General features: G+C 36.1%; 2 protein-coding genes across 3 annotated transcripts; both read right to left on the reverse strand.

Moving 5' to 3' along the window:
* Positions 1 to 1964: 1964 nt before the first annotated feature.
* On the reverse strand, positions 1965 to 3497 carry LOC112283821 (uncharacterized). Its single transcript, XM_024523041.3, has 2 exons — positions 2939 to 3497; positions 1965 to 2796 (listed from the first exon to the last, which is right to left on the reverse strand). Exons 1-2 carry the CDS (start codon positions 3123 to 3125, stop codon positions 2468 to 2470), a joined length of 516 nt encoding a protein of 171 aa, XP_024378809.1. The 5' UTR covers positions 3126 to 3497; the 3' UTR covers positions 1965 to 2467.
* A 5294-nt stretch (positions 3498 to 8791) lies between these two features.
* Positions 8792 to 18090, reverse strand: LOC112283675 (putative helicase MAGATAMA 3). 2 transcript variants are annotated; one of them, XR_016503217.1, is made up of 23 exons: positions 17817 to 18090; positions 16997 to 17156; positions 16532 to 16668; positions 16101 to 16289; positions 15699 to 15905; positions 15431 to 15466; positions 14941 to 15026; positions 14654 to 14704; positions 14296 to 14410; positions 13810 to 13915; positions 13537 to 13634; positions 13162 to 13275; positions 12912 to 13004; positions 12720 to 12773; positions 12304 to 12362; positions 12063 to 12147; positions 11374 to 11739; positions 10967 to 11089; positions 10514 to 10600; positions 10062 to 10313; positions 9748 to 9891; positions 9372 to 9462; positions 8792 to 9187 (listed from the first exon to the last, which is right to left on the reverse strand). XR_016503217.1 is itself a non-coding variant. In XM_024522723.3 (20 exons), exons 1-20 carry the CDS (start codon positions 17937 to 17939, stop codon positions 10074 to 10076), a joined length of 2529 nt encoding a protein of 842 aa, XP_024378491.1. In that variant the 5' UTR covers positions 17940 to 18090; the 3' UTR covers positions 9751 to 10073. The 2 variants fall into 2 exon arrangements, 1 of the variants encoding a protein (XP_024378491.1); XM_024522723.3 differs by lacking the exons at positions 8792 to 9187; positions 9372 to 9462 and having other exon boundaries at positions 9751 to 10313.
* Positions 18091 to 19290: the final 1200 nt, after the last annotated feature.

Genomic DNA, 19290 nt, shown 5'->3' on the forward strand with positions numbered 1-19290 from the left:
TTTAAAAAATCTTTTGTTAGCAAGTTGTATAAATAAATAAACTTTATTTAGAAAATTTGGTAAAAAAACAATTATGGTAACAAAAAATATTAAGTTACTAGATATTTTTCAAAAAATGATAAAATACTAGATCTAATCAATTATTTGCAACTACTAGCCAAATTTTCTAGTACTTAATCATAATTTAAAGTTTATTTTTATTACACTCATGGTCACTTTGACTTTACATGTATAGCTCTTTTGAGTAAAAATTATGACATCATAGATAATTCTTTGCTTAGATTACCTCTATTTATTAATTTTGTAGTAAATTTCAAGTTTAAAAAAAAAATAATCTTAATTTATTTCAATTCAATATTTAAGTATGTAACAATAGATGGACATAATCTCATAATTTTGTGTGACCAATTTTTATATCTTTTAGTTTTTTTTTTTTTTTATTCATTTATCGAAATTAACTAACATAAATATTGTAGAAAGTCATATTATATGTATAATGTGTATAATACTCAAGAAGAATTATAATTTCAATAATTACAACAGCTAGGGTAATTAAAATAATCTAATCTTTAAAAAATTAAAATAAAATTATTACCCATACACATCTAAAAAAACTTGATGATTCTATCTACTACAATATTTCATTTGATGCATAAGAAGTAGCTTCTTTAAAACTTACAATACCATTCAAGGCCTTGTTTGATCTACTAAAGAACCATTTCATTACTTGGATGCTTTAAAAAGCTTGCAATCTAACAACAATAAGAATATAATTTACTAACTAGACCACCAAGAAATGCTCAAAGTGTTAATCTTATTTATGGATATTAATTTATCCGTTTTTTATTATAATAAATGTGATATTTTTAAATACATACATACATACGTATATATATATATATATATATATTCATATTCATGTGGATATTAATATTTGAATATTAGCAATCAAAATTTTTGTTCTTTATTAATACTTTTTTAACGTCCATTTATAATTGTATATAAATAGTGTAGTTTTATCTAGATGTCTAGAATAAGCAGTCTTTTTACTTTAATAATAGTTACAAAACAACAACAAGGATTAATATTACATAAATTAGTGAAAAGGAGGCGGTATATGGTAACAATGGATTTGTAGCCAAAGTGCTCAGGTTTATAATTCACAAAAATTTCAAAATCTCATTAATTAAAACAAAAAATACAATAAATTTCAATTCTTGAAACAAAAACACTATTTTTCTTGGACTTCAGATTTTGGTATGGACCCACTAACACAACATTATAGGATGCGTACTTCTCTTTTAAATATTTTTAAATTCAGAGTTAACAAAGGAAAGACAAAAAGTTCACCATTCTGAAAGAAATTCTCAAAATAAATTTATGAAAAATGATGCTCATGCGACCACAGTCTTGGAAACACGTTATAAATATCTGTGCCTAAAACACGAAGTCACGAGAGAAAAACAATTTGCACATTTACAGGAAGGCATTCAGGATTGATCTCAAAAAAGCGTTGAAAAGAGCGAGTTTACAGTTCAAAGGAGCAGATCACACATCTTCAGGCGTTCAACTCCGCTTGTGAAAGAATGATGTCCCATTTAACTATTTAACTAATGCATTGGTTCATAGATAAAATACTTGACTTAAACAGAATTGATATAAATGAACACCTTCATTGTGAGAGACATGTCTCTAACCTGTGTCAATATTACTCAGACACTCGCAGTTTGTAGTCAGAATGCAAACGCTCAAACTAAACATCTTCAAGTGGATGATTCGACGATGCAGTGGTTTATAAACTCAACAATGAGAAAACAAACTACAAATAAAACAGCTTGGAAAGAGCAAACAAGCATGACGAATGTGAGCCAGCACGAAGAGCCATAGCATCAATTTCTGAAACAAAGCTACTGTAGTTCTGATGAACTGGGTAAAGACTCAACACATGGCGAGTAAAATCACTGTTCCGAACAACTCCATGCAGTTTCAATTTGATATTATCTGGAACAAAGAAAAAAGAAAAAAAAAAAGAAAAAACACAACTGCTCTGAATCAGAAAAAGCCAACGCCATAGCCCATCTCATGAGTGTGGGTATCCTTCACCATCTCATCAGTCCAAGTCGCACGAGCTACACCGATTGCTCGCACCAGCAACTTCTCTCGTTTCTATTCTGAAACATGTCTACACCCCTTGCACTTCCAGATGTTTCTATATTTACATCATCCCCAACCTGTGCCGGCGTTTGCATGCCACACCAACTTGGTGTAAAGTTCATCTCTGACGAATCGAGGTGAGAAATCCGGAGTCGGAATCCCCTATTCGGCTACACACCTACAATACATATATCTACTGTGCCCAGCATGAAGATCTGATGATGATAACAAATGGCAACATCTCCATGAGAAGGAGGCAGTTTACGAAGCGGATGCCCTCCGCATGTTACCAACTGTGTGTGTGATCCTGGCGTTATTGGTGCAGTGATGCACCTAATTCCAGCAACGCGAGGTGGAGAGACCAGAGCTGCGCCCCCAAGGCCGATACAAACAAGATGGACATCACGGGCAGCACCGCCATGAGCACCGACGCAATGCCTACCACAGTCCCAGGCCTCAACGTCAGAAGCTGGCTTTGCATAGTGCTTAGTAAGAGGTAAACGTCTGCGCGGTAGTTGGGGTAAGCGGATCGCTCCCATTCTGCCCAATCCGTAGGAATATCGTTGATGCCCTCTTGGGTGCGAATGCTCTGGATACGCTTCCTCAACACCATCATGTTTGAGTCAACTAAACTTGGGCCACCTGTATGATCGAATATATTTTTGTGTCAAACAGAGGGCTAAGGACGAACTCAAGAATCGCAAGAAATTGCAGAAGGCTGTTTCATTTGCAACAAGGAGGAGCAGTAGGATTCAAGCATTGACGACAGAGAGCAAGAGTTTACCTGTTCCAGCCGACTCGGGCTCAGCCGTGCCCGAAGCTCTTGCAATACCCACCCTCTGTCTTCTGCACTTCAACGGCCTCTTCAGATCACCCAATTGAAATCGTGTAGATCGGATTCCGGCCGGAGTCGATGGCAAAGAGAGCGAACCAGCCATCACTGTCTGCGACGCCTGCACTTTGAGAGCCATGGCGAAAAAGAGATCGCGACTGACACCAACCTCAACAAAGTGCAGACTCGGTTCTCAGCGGAAACGTCGCAATCATCGACCTCTTCTACAAAACCCGCGCATACTCTTAAACGCACCTCTAATTACTCCACAGGAATTTCTCGCTTTTTGATTAGTGACGGAAAAAGAAGCAATAAGAAATATGAAGACGATCGATCATGCGATGGTCATGCGATGGTCATGCGATGGTTGACTCCCACTTTGACTTGCACAACACCATACTCTGCGCACTCCACAATTCAAACTCGACCCGATGCGGGATCGCCGATCGCAAAGCAGAATCAACTCTGAACCCGCAGGAATGCTTGAATCATCCCACACGAGCAAAGGCGAATTGTGGTGGGCGAACTGCAGAGGCGGCCCCAAGAGTCTATTTGAGAGAGACGACCATTGCTTCCTAAATCTACAAATCCAAATCCAACCCACCAAACTACTCGAAATGTACCAGAGATGTGCATCTAGCGAACCGATAGCAAATGCGGTGACGAGAATCCTGGGACACATGAAACAAATTCTCTATCCTCATTCATGTCAGAAATTCAACGAAAAACTGTCCATCGCAGTGAGCAAGCCGTTAGACGGATGGGAGGGCAGGGAACGTGGATGATGAATTGATGGAGAATGCTTTTGGGGAGAGAAACAAGTGGATTTTTTCGCTCATGGATAGAGCTCGATCCTATCCCACTCACCTCTACGAGACAAATTGCTGTGTCGACCAGCTGAGGGGTAGAGTTGTTCATTTAGGTGATGACGCTTTTCCCTATTACCTTCCTTTTTTACGCGCACTCAACGCTTTCTCGCATGCGCTTCTGCTGGACCCCACTCACGGTCTCCCCGCTGCGCTCTGATTTGATTCTGCAAAATTTTATTAATGCGGGAAGTGTTTTGTAGTCAATCCTGCTCCTCCGGTTGCCGCTGCTCCAAGCTTCGCTTTTGTGTCAAGTGGGACACTAACCCAGTTTCCACCTCCCAACGACGGCGTCATCTCCAAAAAATCCCTCACATTCTCGCACACTCTCGATCAAAACCACACCCACCTAAGACTGCAAATCGGACAAGCTCGACAAAACCGACGCGATCTCATTTGCGAAATTAGGATTTCGGCGTTGAGGTCGAAATCCGAAGGGATGAATGAGGGGTCAGAGTGAATGGATGAGAGTATATTCTGCGCATATATTCATCTATCGGTAATAGGGACTGGATCCCTCTAGCCGTGCTCATGGGCTTCGATTGTGGCCATGGGTGGGGAATCGAAGCGGAAAGGAGAAAAATCTGGTGAGGCGAGGATGATTGAGAGCCCCATGGCCACAACTTTAAGGGACCCCCACACAATTAAAGTGTTTTTATGTGGGTGGGTCCAACAACTTGCTTTGATCCATTTTTCGGGTTATAAGTGCCTATTTTAAAGGGGGAAATGTAAAAGAAGAGGGGGTGTAAATATCGGCCCTATCTTGCTTTAAAGATGGAGAAAAAATCAATATAGGGACAAAGTTTTTTCTCATACAAGAATGCTTTTTAGGGTTCCCAATTTGATGCACAATAATGAAGCTCTCATGATTGGGTATATCATATCCTATCACTTTAAAAATTCATACTTTTTAATACTTTTTTAGTTATTTTTTTCATTTAGATGTAAGAAATGACTGTGAACAAAGAAATAAACAAATGAAGATGAAATTATTTAAAGGAAAATAAAACAATTTGAGCGCTGATTGTCATGGACACTAAAAGGGTGTCTAATTTTTATAAAAATCTAGTAATTTGGAATCATGTATCATATAGGTCAAAGCACCTTTGTGTGATAAATTGTTTTTAACATATTATTTTTGCCTCAATCAATATGCAATATTTGAAGCTAAATAATCAAATCACTACTTGTAAAAAATTGATTTTTTTAATATTATTATTAATTTTTTTATTTATTTTGAAGAAAAAATTATTTTAAAAAAAATCATACATTGTACATCTTCAACTTTCATATGGTAAGATTAATTATTATGCTTTAAAGATTAAAATAGGTCACCAATGTTCTAAATCTATTATACCTTCTTCTTCTTCTTCTTCTAGCAAAGCAATTTGTTTTTTAATTAGGCTTCTACCAAAAGTTGTAATATTGTAATACATTATGAGTTTCATTCAAAAAGATTATGTTTCATGTGAATATTTTGATTCAATTGATAGTTTTGTTAAAATTTATTTACCTATCTAATCAACTAGATTGGATTTTGAGTTAATTGATTCTAAAGATATATTTAATGTATACCATTTACTTTCAATATAAAAGCTACATCTATAAGAGAATACATTTAGGCAATGACATTATTACAAGCCCTACTTACAATATACAATCTTTATTGCATACTACACAAAATAAAGCCTACAAGTGCACCTTCTTATTTGACATGTGAACTTATCAAATTCTTAGAAAGCCAAATCTTAGATTATACCAATAAGTCTTAAAATAAAAAAAATAAAAATACATACAAAAACATTACATTAGACCTTGCTAAAAAAGAGTTTATTTATTTATTTATTTATTTTATTTCACTTGCTTTTTTCTTCTTGTCTTAGAACCTCCACAACTTGGATAGCAAACAAGACACATATGCAATATTTTGGTCCTAAAAATTAAAAGAATTATTGGTTTGATATTATAAATTAATTTTAAAAAAATATTATTTTTTTCTTAATTTTTAAATATTATTTCTAAATTGATATATGATTGATTAAATCCATAAATTTATCATTCAAATTTTGTGTGTGTATATAATAAAATAAAAAATATATAATACTAGTAATAATTATACTAATAAGATGTCTATTTTTATTTATATTTTAAATGATAAGATTATATTTACTTACAATTATCTCTTAATTAGTTATATAATTTTTCTTCTCATATAATAAATTATATTCTACTTTAATATTGATATATATATATTTTTTTAATAATATACAAATTATTTATTTTATTCACTGAAATTGTGCATTTTTATTCGTTTTTTCTTTTTATGTAAAAAAATCTATTTTATTTTAGGAACCAATCATTTATTTTGTAAAAAATAATAAATAACTTTGTCTCTTTGATTAGGATAACTTGAGTAATAATTTATATTTTGTGGTATAGTAGAATTAATAACTTAACTTAGACATTACTAACTAAGAAATGTTAATATGATAGTTTTTCAAAACTTTGGATCACTTCTTTTTTAATTGTACATAATCATCTTCTATCTTTGTATTATATTATAAATAATTTTTATTTTCATATTAAATCTTTTTATTATAATTTATATGTATATCGACAATTTTTTAATTTTTTTTAATTTTTGTTTTTTTTTCTTGTTTTACACTCTTTTGTCATGTTTAATTACTAACAATTATGGTAATGTCTAATCTATAACCCATTTGTGATTCTTTAGATTGAGTTGATAAGTATATTGTCAATTAGGTGTACGTAGGGGCACTTTATACTTATGACACAAGGGGAGTGGCCTTAAATTTGAAATGATTTGATTAATTGAAATTGTGAAGCCTCTTTATATTAGCTTTATACTTTGAAAAATGAGTCTGTAGACCCTAAGAAGAAAAGATGATGTAGAATGCACTTTTTTACTACATATCATAAATAGTATTGTCTTCCAAAATTTTTACTAGGTTTGTATTAAAGAGGTGGTGTTTAAAAAAAATTGAGAAGCTATAATAACCATTAGAAATATGAAGTTAAGTTCATTACACTTCGTATGATTTGTTGAACCAAGATATGGATTGATATATTTAGACTTGTAATAAAAAAATGATATAGTCTATTTTATAGAATCTTTTTTTAATCCTATTCCATATCCAAAGGCCAAGACTTCTAAATATAGGTTTTTAAAAACCATTAGAGAGTTCTTAATAAGACATTTAAACCATTGCCTTTTCAAGTCCGCTTCTAGGTGTAAAGTATCCCTTAGTAGCTATGTTTATAATAACTTCTAATTGTAATTTATCTATCTATTTGCAACTTCTTTTTTATTTTTTTTATTTTCATAATATAATATTTTAAAAATATTTTTATTCATAATTATACATTTTATATTTAGTAAAATCTTAATTATCTAAAATTTTCTTTTATATCAAATAGATGCAATATAAATTAAAATTACTTTGAAATCTAAATATAATTATTGAATTTTAATTAGATATAAAAAATAAAAAATAGATTAAATTATTGGTTGTAGTTAATTATATAAGTTTTTTGTAAGAATCTTTTATAATTACAAAAAAAATTATCTAGCCATATAATATATAGAGAATTGTTAACACTACATTTTAAATTGATATTGGTACATCCCACCTGATCTCCACATGATTTAAATTAACTAAAAAGCGTGCTTCTATGCTTAGGGCAGGTTTGGCGGCTCAATATTTAATCCCCATATTTATCTAAAAATATAATAAATATAATAAATAAAAAATAAGTTTTTTCATATTTTTGGCAACCTAATTAATTTAAAATAAAAATAAAAACCAACAAAATTTTGAATTCAGTTATTTATGACAAAAATATTCAATTTATAAAAAAACTTGCAACTTGTTTTTTTATAAAATATTTATTATCTCTCTCTCAAGAATCACCATTCCTTAAAGTAAAGAAAGGAAAAAATGTGCAAAGAGAAGAGGCATATTATTAGCTAGTTGTGCATGTGGAGGTCACATGAGGTGTAGCAACATTAGTCAGGGATGTAGCATAAACAAAAAAAAATTCTTTCTCTTTCCTTTTTTTCTCTCTCCTTTCTATATATATATATATATATATATATACATATATATATATACATACATATAATTAAAAAAATTAATATTGGAGAATTTATCCCTAAAATTGATATTATTTTGGTCAAAAGTATATATATATATATATATATATATCTATGCTTTAAATTTTAAAGAGTTATTTTGATATTTTTCAAAAATATGGAAAACAAAGCTCCTAACACAAAGCAACTCTAACAGCTCAAAGTTTATAAGTTTTTCTTTGTTTTTTTTCCAAAGAAATTCTAAACCCTAAATCTTATCACAAATTAATTCAAAACATTTTATATGTTTCCAACACCTTTAACTAATATCTTTCTGTGCTTTTATTGATCAACAAGTTTTGCAATCATTAAAATACTTTGTCATGTACTTTTTACAAAAAAAATTTGAAAATTGATTTTTGTAATAACAAGCAAATGCATAATTTCCTCTATATCTCTTATTTATCCATTTAATAGTGTAGTATACAATTTTTTTTGTGTAATTACTAGATGATTTTACCGATCTGGAGTTCTCGTGTTTGTTTTAAAATCATCTAAGTTTGAGAAATTTTTCAAAGCATCAAACACTTTTTGTATGGTTCCCAAGTCTAGGGAGTACGTTGAATCTGAATTGCTCAAGAGTATTGATAATGTAATCTTTAGTTTTAACACCAACTTTGCTAAAAATTGGTTGATGCTGGAAGTAATGTTCATTTGCACATGCAAATTCAAAGAAAATAATAAAGAACTCATTTCTACATGATCAAAACAAAAGTTACTAGCATTGGGTACGTCCTGATTGTAGCTTAAAAGAGTGCTCAACTATGATCGCAAATCACATTTACATATTTCAAATAAAACAAATGAATAATATTTACTTAATTAGAGGTCGTACATATACAAGACTGAATCTCATTGCTTCGACCCAATTGTGTCATAACTACAATAAACAAATGCCACGGATCAAGAACTTGAGGGAGCACTCACTTTCGTTAACATGCAGTATTAGTTGATATGAGTACTACAACAGAAAATAGATCACACTGTTCTAAATACACCTCGAAGGTGCAATGAAAGTGGTGCCTTCAACAGTCCCCACATCTCTACGTTTATGTTGATTTTGAAGAAATTTGGAAACAAAGTTAAGTAAATTGGTATCAAATCTATGAGAATGTCGAGAGCTTACTAGAGACAACAATGTACAAATGTGTGGATTGAGAGGGCTGCTCAGTACACCAATTTCTGTACATGATCCACCAATTTCATAAACACGGGCAGATTTAAGCAGGACAACCAAAACATACAGTTAGCAGTAAATCACAGAAAACACGATAATACAAGGAACCTCATTCTCGCCGATCACTGCAATTTTTAGGCAGATTGAGCTCCTAGACTATCCTTCACGTTTTTAGTGGTAAGTGTTGACCTGCACTATCCCGCCGCACGAGTTCGATGGCGCCAAGCTTACTCCATTAACTCCATTACAGATAGCCGCAGCCGAGTAGGTACCCAGGTACCTGGTACGGGATGAACAGAAAATCTAAATGGCTCTTCGCACCAGAACATTTTACTAAACCCTGGACCTTTTACCTTCTCAAATTGTTCGTACATGATTTTGTGTTTTTTTGTTCACCCCAAACTCATAACCCTACACCTCACTTACCACTATTTTAGGGACTCCCAACAATTGGTTGCCCGTCAATAGGACGTTCAAAAAAACTGAGGCAGCTACCCAACATGTCTACAGACACACACGGACGACGGACAGATGCAGTAAAAAGGTCAGAGTGCGAGCTGGGTACCTGTTCTGCGAAATCGATTACACGTTAAATGTGAGAAATTTTTAGTCTTGGAGCCCAACCAATGCATGGCACCTAGAAGTTTTACAGTGCATTATCCACTGCGACTTTACACCCACAGTGTGTCGAGAACTACTTCAGCAAATACTGAACGCAATACACGTCGTTGGTCAGATCAGACTGAGGAAGCACCAATTCTCAGCGACATCCTAATGTGTAACAATCTAAAAGAGCGTGGTTGTCAGAAAACTTGAATAGTGGCTTCGAAAAAAGTGAGGCACACTTAAGCTACAATCACCATTATTGGTAAAGCTTACAGCATGTTTCCTTTAAATATCTTCTACATCCTCGTCAACATCTCCAAAATTTTCAGCAATCTCATCTACGTCTTCATCTGCATAAGCATCTAGAAGTTCATCCATGTTCGTGTCTTCTACATCAGTGATCACAGCTGGGGTGTCGGGTTCCGCCAGCTTTCGTTTAGCTTCCTCTTCTTCGTATTGCTCCGCAAGTTTCTTCATATTCTCTAAACTTTGATCGTTGAATAAAGCATGGAAAGGCTTTGTCACCTGAAGCAGAGGCATATGCACGATGATAAGGAAAAAGGTTTGAAAATCATATTGATGCTTTACAACCTTCGTCACAAAAGCTCTAAAAAATATGCAATCACCAGCAGAATCTACAGAAAAGTACACAACACATACTGAACGCTTCCAAAAGTCCAGAACAGACAGAGTAGCATTAATTTCACAGTACAGCATCTGCACACCTTGTAAAGACGATGCCGCTCAATTGAACTGGTTACAAGATTTCTCCAGTGCTTATCAATCTTTAAAGCTTTTGCACATCCTACAACCTGCAAAGTAATTTGGATAACAAGAAGTCAAACAAATATACTCGAAAGTATTCTTAAGAAAAAGTCGACAAGCTTCCTGCTATTTCATATCAGCTTAGTAATACCGTAAGGCTTGGCCAAAATAATGTGGTGATATCATAAATTGTGACGATGTTTACCATTGCAACACACCTCTGCACTCAAGGAAAAAGATGATATCGACGATAGTCCACAATACGCTTATACATCAACAACAAAATCCATAGCCCTTTTCGCATAGTACAGGAAACAGAAACAGCCACACACATGCTGCCTATGGCTGTTACTGTTTTTGATCCATTAGTAGCACACTTCGCAAACAAAAGCAGTGAGATTGAGAACTCTTACCAGCATAGATGCCCTAGCTCGGGTTAATCCCACGTTCATACGTCTAAAATCAGAAACAAACCCTATGCTTTTTCCTTCTGTAGCTCGAACACAAGAAAAGATAGCGATATCTTTTTCTCTTCCCTGCACGTACAGGAAAGGACACAATGAGTCCAGAATGACAGCAAGGTACACAGTAATCACTAAGACCTCATTAACGATGAATCTAGGAAAGAAGAAACCCAGAAGAATGTCAATTAATAAGTTAAGTTTCCAATAGCACATTAAGCACAGACTTCTTACATTGAAAGGGAAAGAAAACTAAAAAAGGAAAGTGTTATTCTAGTCACTAATGGAATGAACCTTAATACATGCCACAATACATTGTGTTGCAAAAATTGGGCAACATCTAGACTTCGGTAGTATACCTGAAACCCATCAACAGTGTTGATATCAACAAGACGAGCAGTTTCTTTTCCAAGGACCTCAGTAAAGCGTTGGCGAAGTAATTTGACTTGGAGCTTGTATGGAGATATCACAGCAACAGTAGGAGAACCTTTCAATTCTGGATATAAGGCGACCAGATGCCTATACAATACTAGAACAAACTCAACTTCATCTTTGTTGACCCAGGACCCACTTCCTGGAGGTTGACTCTCTTCACCATCTATGTCGAAAAAAGTGTAAGGCCCAAAACATCGGTGTTCGTGCCACGGACGACTTGTCACTCTTTCCACGTCATCACCATCCTCTAATGCCCCCTCATAAAATTCTTTTGATGGAAAAGCGCGGATCTGACACAAGAAACATTCATGTAATATAAACAAGGTCCAAGTAACAATGAGCTACGCCCAGCGAACCAAAAATCTACCTCTCAATAAAAAATTAAAAAACATAAAATAAAAATAAAATAAATAACACACATCCAGAAATAACATGAATGAGCTCAAGAGGCAACTGTCAACAAGAACCTTCCAAACAAGAGAACTGCATCTGCAAGCAGATCTTAAATTTGAAACTAAGGTCCGAAATCAGTGGATTATAATTTCTTTTTGAACTTAGAATGCTACGTAGAGTAATTCAAGTCAATCGATGTTGGGTCAGCCACGTAAAATACCAGGGGATGCATACGATACTGCGTTTTCAGCATTTTTACAGGATATCCAGCCTTCTGCAATCGCTTAAACATGCTCATCCCATACCTTCAGAAACAAAACATTGTTCCATATATATTTTTGTAACAGGAGATAAACTTGTAGTTGTAGAATACAAATTCAAACACACACATACACAGATAGATAGATGGATAGATGGATAGGAAGATATGAACGAATGCCACGCAATGAACAAATGTTTACCCATGAGAAACTGCTTTAGTGGATAAAACAGTGGCTGGCAGTTGCAGTGGATCTCCAACCTGCATTGTCATATGAAATTCTAATGAGGCGAAACTGAGTTCAGCTACCTGGAAAAAAAAAAAAAAAAAAAAAAAAAAAAAGAGAAGAAGAAGAAGAAAGTGAAGGTCCAGGTTCTGATGTTCATCATGTTCAACAACCTTGATTCTTATTAACATAATAAAAAGTTCTGTCCCTTTATATTTGAAGTGGTAAAGGTGCGTTCTCAAGGTCATGGCTCAAACAATCTGATTCTTTCATGTACCAAGTACTATCAAGCCATATTCTGCAATCTTCAGTCGTGTTCAGTGCTCTAAGGCCCTCGTAGTATTAACATAACCAACCTTACTGGCCAAAACCTACACAAACCACGTACATACCAGAAACACTTGCCGACAACCATGAACAAGCGGTACAAGTGTTGATGGCTCCACCTGCACATGCTTCCACGATTTTACTTACCACACAACTACTTTTCCAAATTATAAGTTTGAGATCAGCACAGAACAGAGAAACTTTCACGTTCCAAGTTGAAACAATTCAACAACGCCAGAAAAGGATGTGTTTCTCACCGCCTGGGCTGCCTCATCAATGATAACAACATCAAAGCCACGATTCATTCGCAAGAAAACGCCTGCGCCACTGAAGCTCAACGTAGAACATACCTGCAAGAATCCGTATCAGATGTCATAAATTTATAATCACTTCAGGCCACTTCACGAATATCCATCAACTAAGAAAATCATCCACATGCACTCAAAACATGAACGAGAAATAGTTCCTTCAAGCTAATGTAACATTATGGATTTATTGCAAACTCACAATGGCCGCTTCGTCTAATATGGAAATTCGACAACGGTCACGTTCCATTCCAGCACTAGCCTTGGGACCAGCTGATACAACTGACTTTTGCACACCGCTCAAACGTTGATTGACCTGCATATTTCATTTTGATGGTTATAAAATGCATCTAAGAAACGACACTATATTTTCATGTCCGTACAGTCAAAAGACTCATGCGAAAGGACCACACATTCAGAATACTAAAATCCTGATATAGACTCTTAAAACATCTGAAAAATTCGAGCTTTGGTAAATTTGGTACTATAAAGACACTCATTCTAACACATCACTTGTTACTTTGCATGCGATAACCATTCGTTACAAACGAAAAGGAGATAGGATTGCGAAACTCACTAGAGTGTCCATGGTAACAGCAGACACTGAATGATGTGCATTAAGGCCCACTCTGACTACGTTTGGTGTATAAGCTTGTCCATTTTCATCCCGAAGTCCTGCAAGTATTGGTCGCCAGTTTAAGTTGCAGCTTCAATGTACAACATTGATTGAAATCATCGCAATAACTTCAACGTAGCATGCTAAATTAGTTCAAAACAAATACAAAGACGTCTTCAGATAAGCCACACAATTCCAAATAGGATAAAACAAAATCTAGTAATATGGAGCGACCTGTGTTCAATAGACGCAACACTATTTCATCCAAAGCTGAATTCGATGGAGCACACACTAACACGTGTTTGCGATGCTTCCGCTTAGCTGCAATACTCTCTGGCCGCTGCACTCAACCAACTGAAGGGATTAGATGCTCAGAATCTTCAATTGCAATACTAAGTTGCTTAAAAAAATCTCCAGGAAAATGCCTATTTTTTAGCTGCAAAGTTAAAGAAGGAACTCGTGACAAGGCCATAGGCTTATAGAGAATCGTCAATGCTTGGAAGTCAAAAATATGTATCTAAAAAGAAAACCGGTGAAAGTATACAGTAATTAGCCTAACTATACGATCTCTGACCTTGGTGAAAGAAGGCAAGAACGATATAACACATTATCAAGACATATGTTGTACGATGCTCGTTAGACAGTGAACAGTACACGCTGTTGCTAAACAGAAGCACCTTTGACAAGAGTTCTATTAATCTGACATAAACACAGACTTACAAACTGATTGGTAGAGGTGGGAAAGAACCCATCATCACCGTCCATGGGCATGATGAGATCTCGAGGGTTCACACTTTCATTTAGCCACGGTGAAGCCTTTATCCAGTGATCCATCCTGCAAGGGAATGCCAAGAAGCACAAAGAATCATATCAAACGAGAGAACAATAAGAAGTCTAAACCAATTGCAGAGTGAATTTTCAAATTCCCAATCTGTTAAAAGAGTAAACAACTCAACACATTTTCATTCACATAATTTCCATCATCTCGTATTTAAATAAAAAACGATGTTTGGTGGAGTTGTGTATATTTCCAGCAAAAGAAAATTGCAAAAAATAACCATATGTCAGGAAGTAAAACCTCTTCGTAGATGTGAGTTCCAGCTTGTGTTGGATAGATACATCACCATTCCTGCAAATTAATGATTCATTATAAGTGAAACCCGGGATATATGGTATTGCAAAAGAAACAATGAAATGATCATTTCAAAAAGTAAAACTTAATAGTCTATACCATTAATCAGTTTTCCTGATTTACAAAATCTATTGCTGAAGGATTAACAGGAAAGCATACGCTGGTTAAAACTGAAAACCTAGATAAGTAAAAGCAACTGCATCAACCGAGAGAAAACGAAGCGACAGCACTACTTGAAAGGCTGTCTAACCGGTGTGGAGTGCAAAACAACGCTGAGAAGGCCAAGGATAGTTTGTGTCTTGCCTGTTCCAGGTGGCCCCTGCATCATAATAGAAAGTTTACAAGGAGGAACATCCAACCTTTCATGTAAAGAGAACTAGGCATAAGTGACTGACTCAAGAAGAGTGAAAATCAAACGTACCCAAATTCGAAAGCTGGGGAAGGATTAAAGCAGCTAGAACCTACAACAGCGAACAGCTAAAAAACAGGAAGCACCTACTGATGATTGTTCATAACGCTTAACCATAACAAGGAAACTCTCCTACCTACGATAGATGTACCATCAATCAGGTGAATCTATAATTCTAATACGTTTTTAAATTCGGGGGTCCGATACATTAGACTGAGAATTCAGGCTTACGGTCTGTATAAGCCACAAAAAGTGACAAATCTACTCTCATTCACAGGTAACACAAATGGTCTATGAAGAGAAAAAGGAAGAACCTGGATAAGGACCAAAGGATCACGTGAACAACCAGCCTGCGTCAGTCCAACTGAGACTCAGAACATACAAATTTTACAAATGAAGCACAAGTACAAATGAAGCAACCTTCGTCTGACTACGCTGATCTTGAAAAGAGTATGATTCAATGTGAATGTTTCGGAAGTAGGACAGTACACCCTTCCTTTATCGTCCCTCCAATTCAATAGCTGAAGAGGATAGTATAAGACAAATTACTATTCACGAGAAATTATGAGGAGATGGGAATACCTGGATAGCCTGAAGCTGGGATACATTATGAGTATGATTTAAGTGATCCAACAACGAAGGAGGAATGGTCCATTGACCTGAATCTTTTGCTGATTCGGGGTCATCAGATTCAACGAGACTAGCAGAAAGAATGGTCTTAACGAATGGTAGCGTGCCTACTGATCGAAGCGAGGTATACTCTCGTGATATCGTTGACATGTTGCATAGCTGTATGACAGAAGAGTGCATAAGTTACTAAACAAGAGAAGAATCTACAGTAAACAAGACTATACAAGATGTAAGTGATGAAATAATAACTCACTCGGAGTTACAAACGAGTAAACATGAACAAAGATATTCCAAAGATATTCTTGTTGTTTAGCCTTGTACTGAAAAGACTCTTGATTGCAAGCACGTGACTACCTTAAGGATCCACCAGGCAGTTTTCGGGCCTGAAAGAGATGCGAGCACTTTATCTGAAGCGTCATTCTCAATTGAGATCCCCGTCTCAGCTTCCTTATCCAGATACATGCGTATCCGTAAAGCTTGTTGGCCCTCCCGACTTTCCACATTTGCAAGAGCATACGTACTCGGCAACTTCCCTTGCCCTAGCTAAAATTTTCAAAACAATTGTTCTCAGTAGAAAGTGGTAATATTGAGAAGCATATCTACCTTTCAAACACCTTTGCGTTCGTCGTAAAAACCTCAGCTGCATCTAAAGAATACAGATGATGAGACCTATCAGTAAAAAGCAGCTCACGCAAACAAGCCTAAAACCATGAGTATGTTTCACACGCTCGAAGACGTTAAATGAATGTTTGTAAAGGCTTAACGTGCAATATCATCACATATACCTGCTCTTTGCTTAAAAGCACCAGATCGTTCTCATAGTACTCTTGACATTCCCCAGCATCAATGGCGAGTTTTACGAAGTGAAATTCGTTGACTCTCTCGCATTGAATCACTGCCACCATATGGCATTGTCTTGCACCTGCGCCACACCACAAAAGTGGGCGTAATCCTATCTGGTTACACACGTCGTGCTCATAAAACGAGTGACACAAAAATTTTCATTACAAAGAGCTCTTACACTCTATCTAAATTTGAAAAGTGAATGAAATAACGTTTAAGTCTGGCTGTGTGTGAATGCTGCAGGTGGTGGTTCAAATAGCGTCGATTGTTGCATGAAACATCCATTATTATTTTAAAATTAGGTGTTGCCGAAGCAACTAATTTGTTCATGGGCCACAAGAAATAAACATTCATATATATAGAGGATCTGAATAAGATTGGCGCATCAAAATGAATACTGGGCAAACCTTCTTCTTCATCCCCACGCAGAATTTGCGCACGACATTCCTCGAGAAGTAGAGACTCAAAAACCTCTAGATATTCATCGAGGTCCTTAAATTTATCAGGAACATTACGCAGTGCAGACCCTTTAGCTAAATCTGATGCCTTCCTCTTCTTCTGGTTGGCCTGCCATGAATACAGTGCGTTGCGGTTAGAGGGCAGCCTCTAAACCAAGTGCAAAACATTATACAACGTTGTTCTATTTCTAAAATCTGAGAACTAGAAAGAACTGGAATCAGTCCACAATGAAAAAGTCAGCACTCTTCATTAAAACACAGGTTCCACCTTTGTGACATGTGTAGTGAAAATAAATCGTATCTTAATGAAAACGAAAAACCTGTAACGTCAACACATTCTAGAAAAATCTATAGAGAGCTCTCAAATCATGCACTGATAACTGATTAAGCTCACACCTCATTTTTGATGTGCATCGAGAACAACACACAAAAGAATCACCGCAGCACCCGACGGAATTCCTCGATCATAAGAATTGGAAAAGAAACTATATCCAAGTGAATTGGAAACAAAACCATGACTACGGAGAGAAGCATCGCTCTAGGGTTCAAGACTGAGATGTCCTAAATTTCAATTTCTCACCAAAATGGCACAATCCCACACTCAATCAACACGATTTTCTCGTGTATTTCAACGAAATCCCTCGTCCACGCTGAACTACATTATGACGACCTTACTGTGAAAGATGAAAGACTCCACACAATCTAGAGGACGAATCGATGCCGCGCTACACAAAAATCGCGCTGAGGCCGATCACTGAAAAATTCTTACCTTATCTTCTGTGACGATGCGAATATAATCCCAAGCGAGGACGGATTTCTGCAGACGAGTGTGGTGCGATGCGACCTGCGCAGCGCGGTCCTGTCGTGCCGCGCCCATGGCGTTGGTCCCCATAGCCAAGTCGCAAGCTCAACAACAGAGCCCCCTCCAAACACAAAACCCAGAACCCTACCAATTTCAGAATAGCAAAACGCATGGGGAACGACCAGGGGAACTCTGTCCCCAGAGATTGGGAACCTTCGTTGACAATTCTTTGGAATATTCTAACCCATCAATAAAAATGTCATATTGGCTAATATTTAGTTTAGCTTTAGTCTGTAACGACGACGAGAACATTCGAAAATCACTGACAATGTGAAATGCCGATGTGGATGAGAACAGAGATGCCAAAACAGATAAGAAAATATAAAATCTTTAAAAATTATCCTTTCTAAATTTCACATTTTCATAGAAGTTCTTCTAGTACTGGTTCATGGATTTCAAAATTCTTTGATACCAAACTTTGAGGATTAGTACTTGGGTTACATGCATGTATGTTGATTCTGAAGTAGATTATTCATTTTTATGATGTAGTGGATGTGAATTTGAACGGGTATAGTTATTGGGTTGCATGATATGCAATAAATTTTATAAATTTATTTCGTACAGTTTGCAGTTTACCACATGAATATGACTCATTTGTCTCGTCCTAATGCACCATGAGGAGAGCTACTTGGTTGGAAGTCCTGTAAAGGTTTCGCTTACGTGAGCTTGTCTCTAAGACACTGTCAAATTCCATTGGTCGAAGTAAAATGTTTGTCTCTCTGTTTATTCCACAAATGAGCCTCTCCACCCATCTGCAAAATCTGTTGCCCATGTGCTGATATGAAAGGAACAGCTTCCGCAGCAGGAAGAAAAGGAGAAGATAGAAAAGAGCAAGTGCGGAGACTGTTTCACGAGCTAGAACTAAAATTCCAGCAATGTAGAGCAAGGTTGACTCGGATCAGAGTTCTCTGCAAACATGCACACTCGGACTGATGTGCGAGCTGAACCATGGCAGTTCACAATTCTGACGTAATCCATGCATACAATCTACTTGTTGGTTCAGAGTATTTCCTATTCATCTACATTTGGATAAATTCTTTCCATGTAGGGCCCTGGCACTTGGAATCTCAAAATCTGTGGTGCAACAGTATCATGAGCATCCATTGTTTGTGTACTCCTATCGTTTCGGTTGCTAGAATGAACATCTGCGAACCAGGAAGCTTCAAGATGACATGGATACGGTAAGTAGAGAATGTTTTAGAAGGCAGCTCATGTGGAGAATGTGTAGATCGTTGACATGATCAAGGACGAAGTGACCAACGAATGGGTCGAAGAGAGATCTATGAGCACCACGGTACTCATGGATGCTCGTAGGAAGCGCATCCGCCCATTGAAAATCTTCGATAGTGATAACTGCATCGTGGTGTCTCCACGCGGCGAA

The sequence above is a fragment of the Physcomitrium patens genome, chromosome 6, assembly GCF_059467195.1.
Source record: "Physcomitrium patens ecotype Gransden chromosome 6, ASM5946719v1, whole genome shotgun sequence".
Taxonomy (NCBI): Eukaryota; Viridiplantae; Streptophyta; class Bryopsida; order Funariales; family Funariaceae; genus Physcomitrium; species Physcomitrium patens.

Excerpts from the sequence above, each read along its gene's own strand:
- LOC112283821 (XM_024523041.3), bottom strand. The coding sequence starts at position 3,125 with ATGGCTCTCAAAGTGCAGGCGTCGCAGACAGTGATGGCTGGTTCGCTC. Across the intron at positions 2,797-2,938 it reads GCCCGAGTCGGCTGGAACAG|GTGGCCCAAGTTTAGTTGAC; the intron begins GTAAACTCTTGC and ends TCGATCATACAG.
- LOC112283675 (XM_024522723.3), bottom strand. The coding sequence starts at position 17,939 with ATGGGGACCAACGCCATGGGCGCGGCACGACAGGACCGCGCTGCGCAG. Across the intron at positions 15,467-15,698 it reads CCCAGCTTCAGGCTATCCAG|GCTGGTTGTTCACGTGATCC; the intron begins GTATTCCCATCT and ends GGACTGACGCAG. Across the intron at positions 11,740-12,062 it reads AGTATCGTATGCATCCCCTG|ATCCGCGCTTTTCCATCAAA; the intron begins GTATTTTACGTG and ends TTCTTGTGTCAG.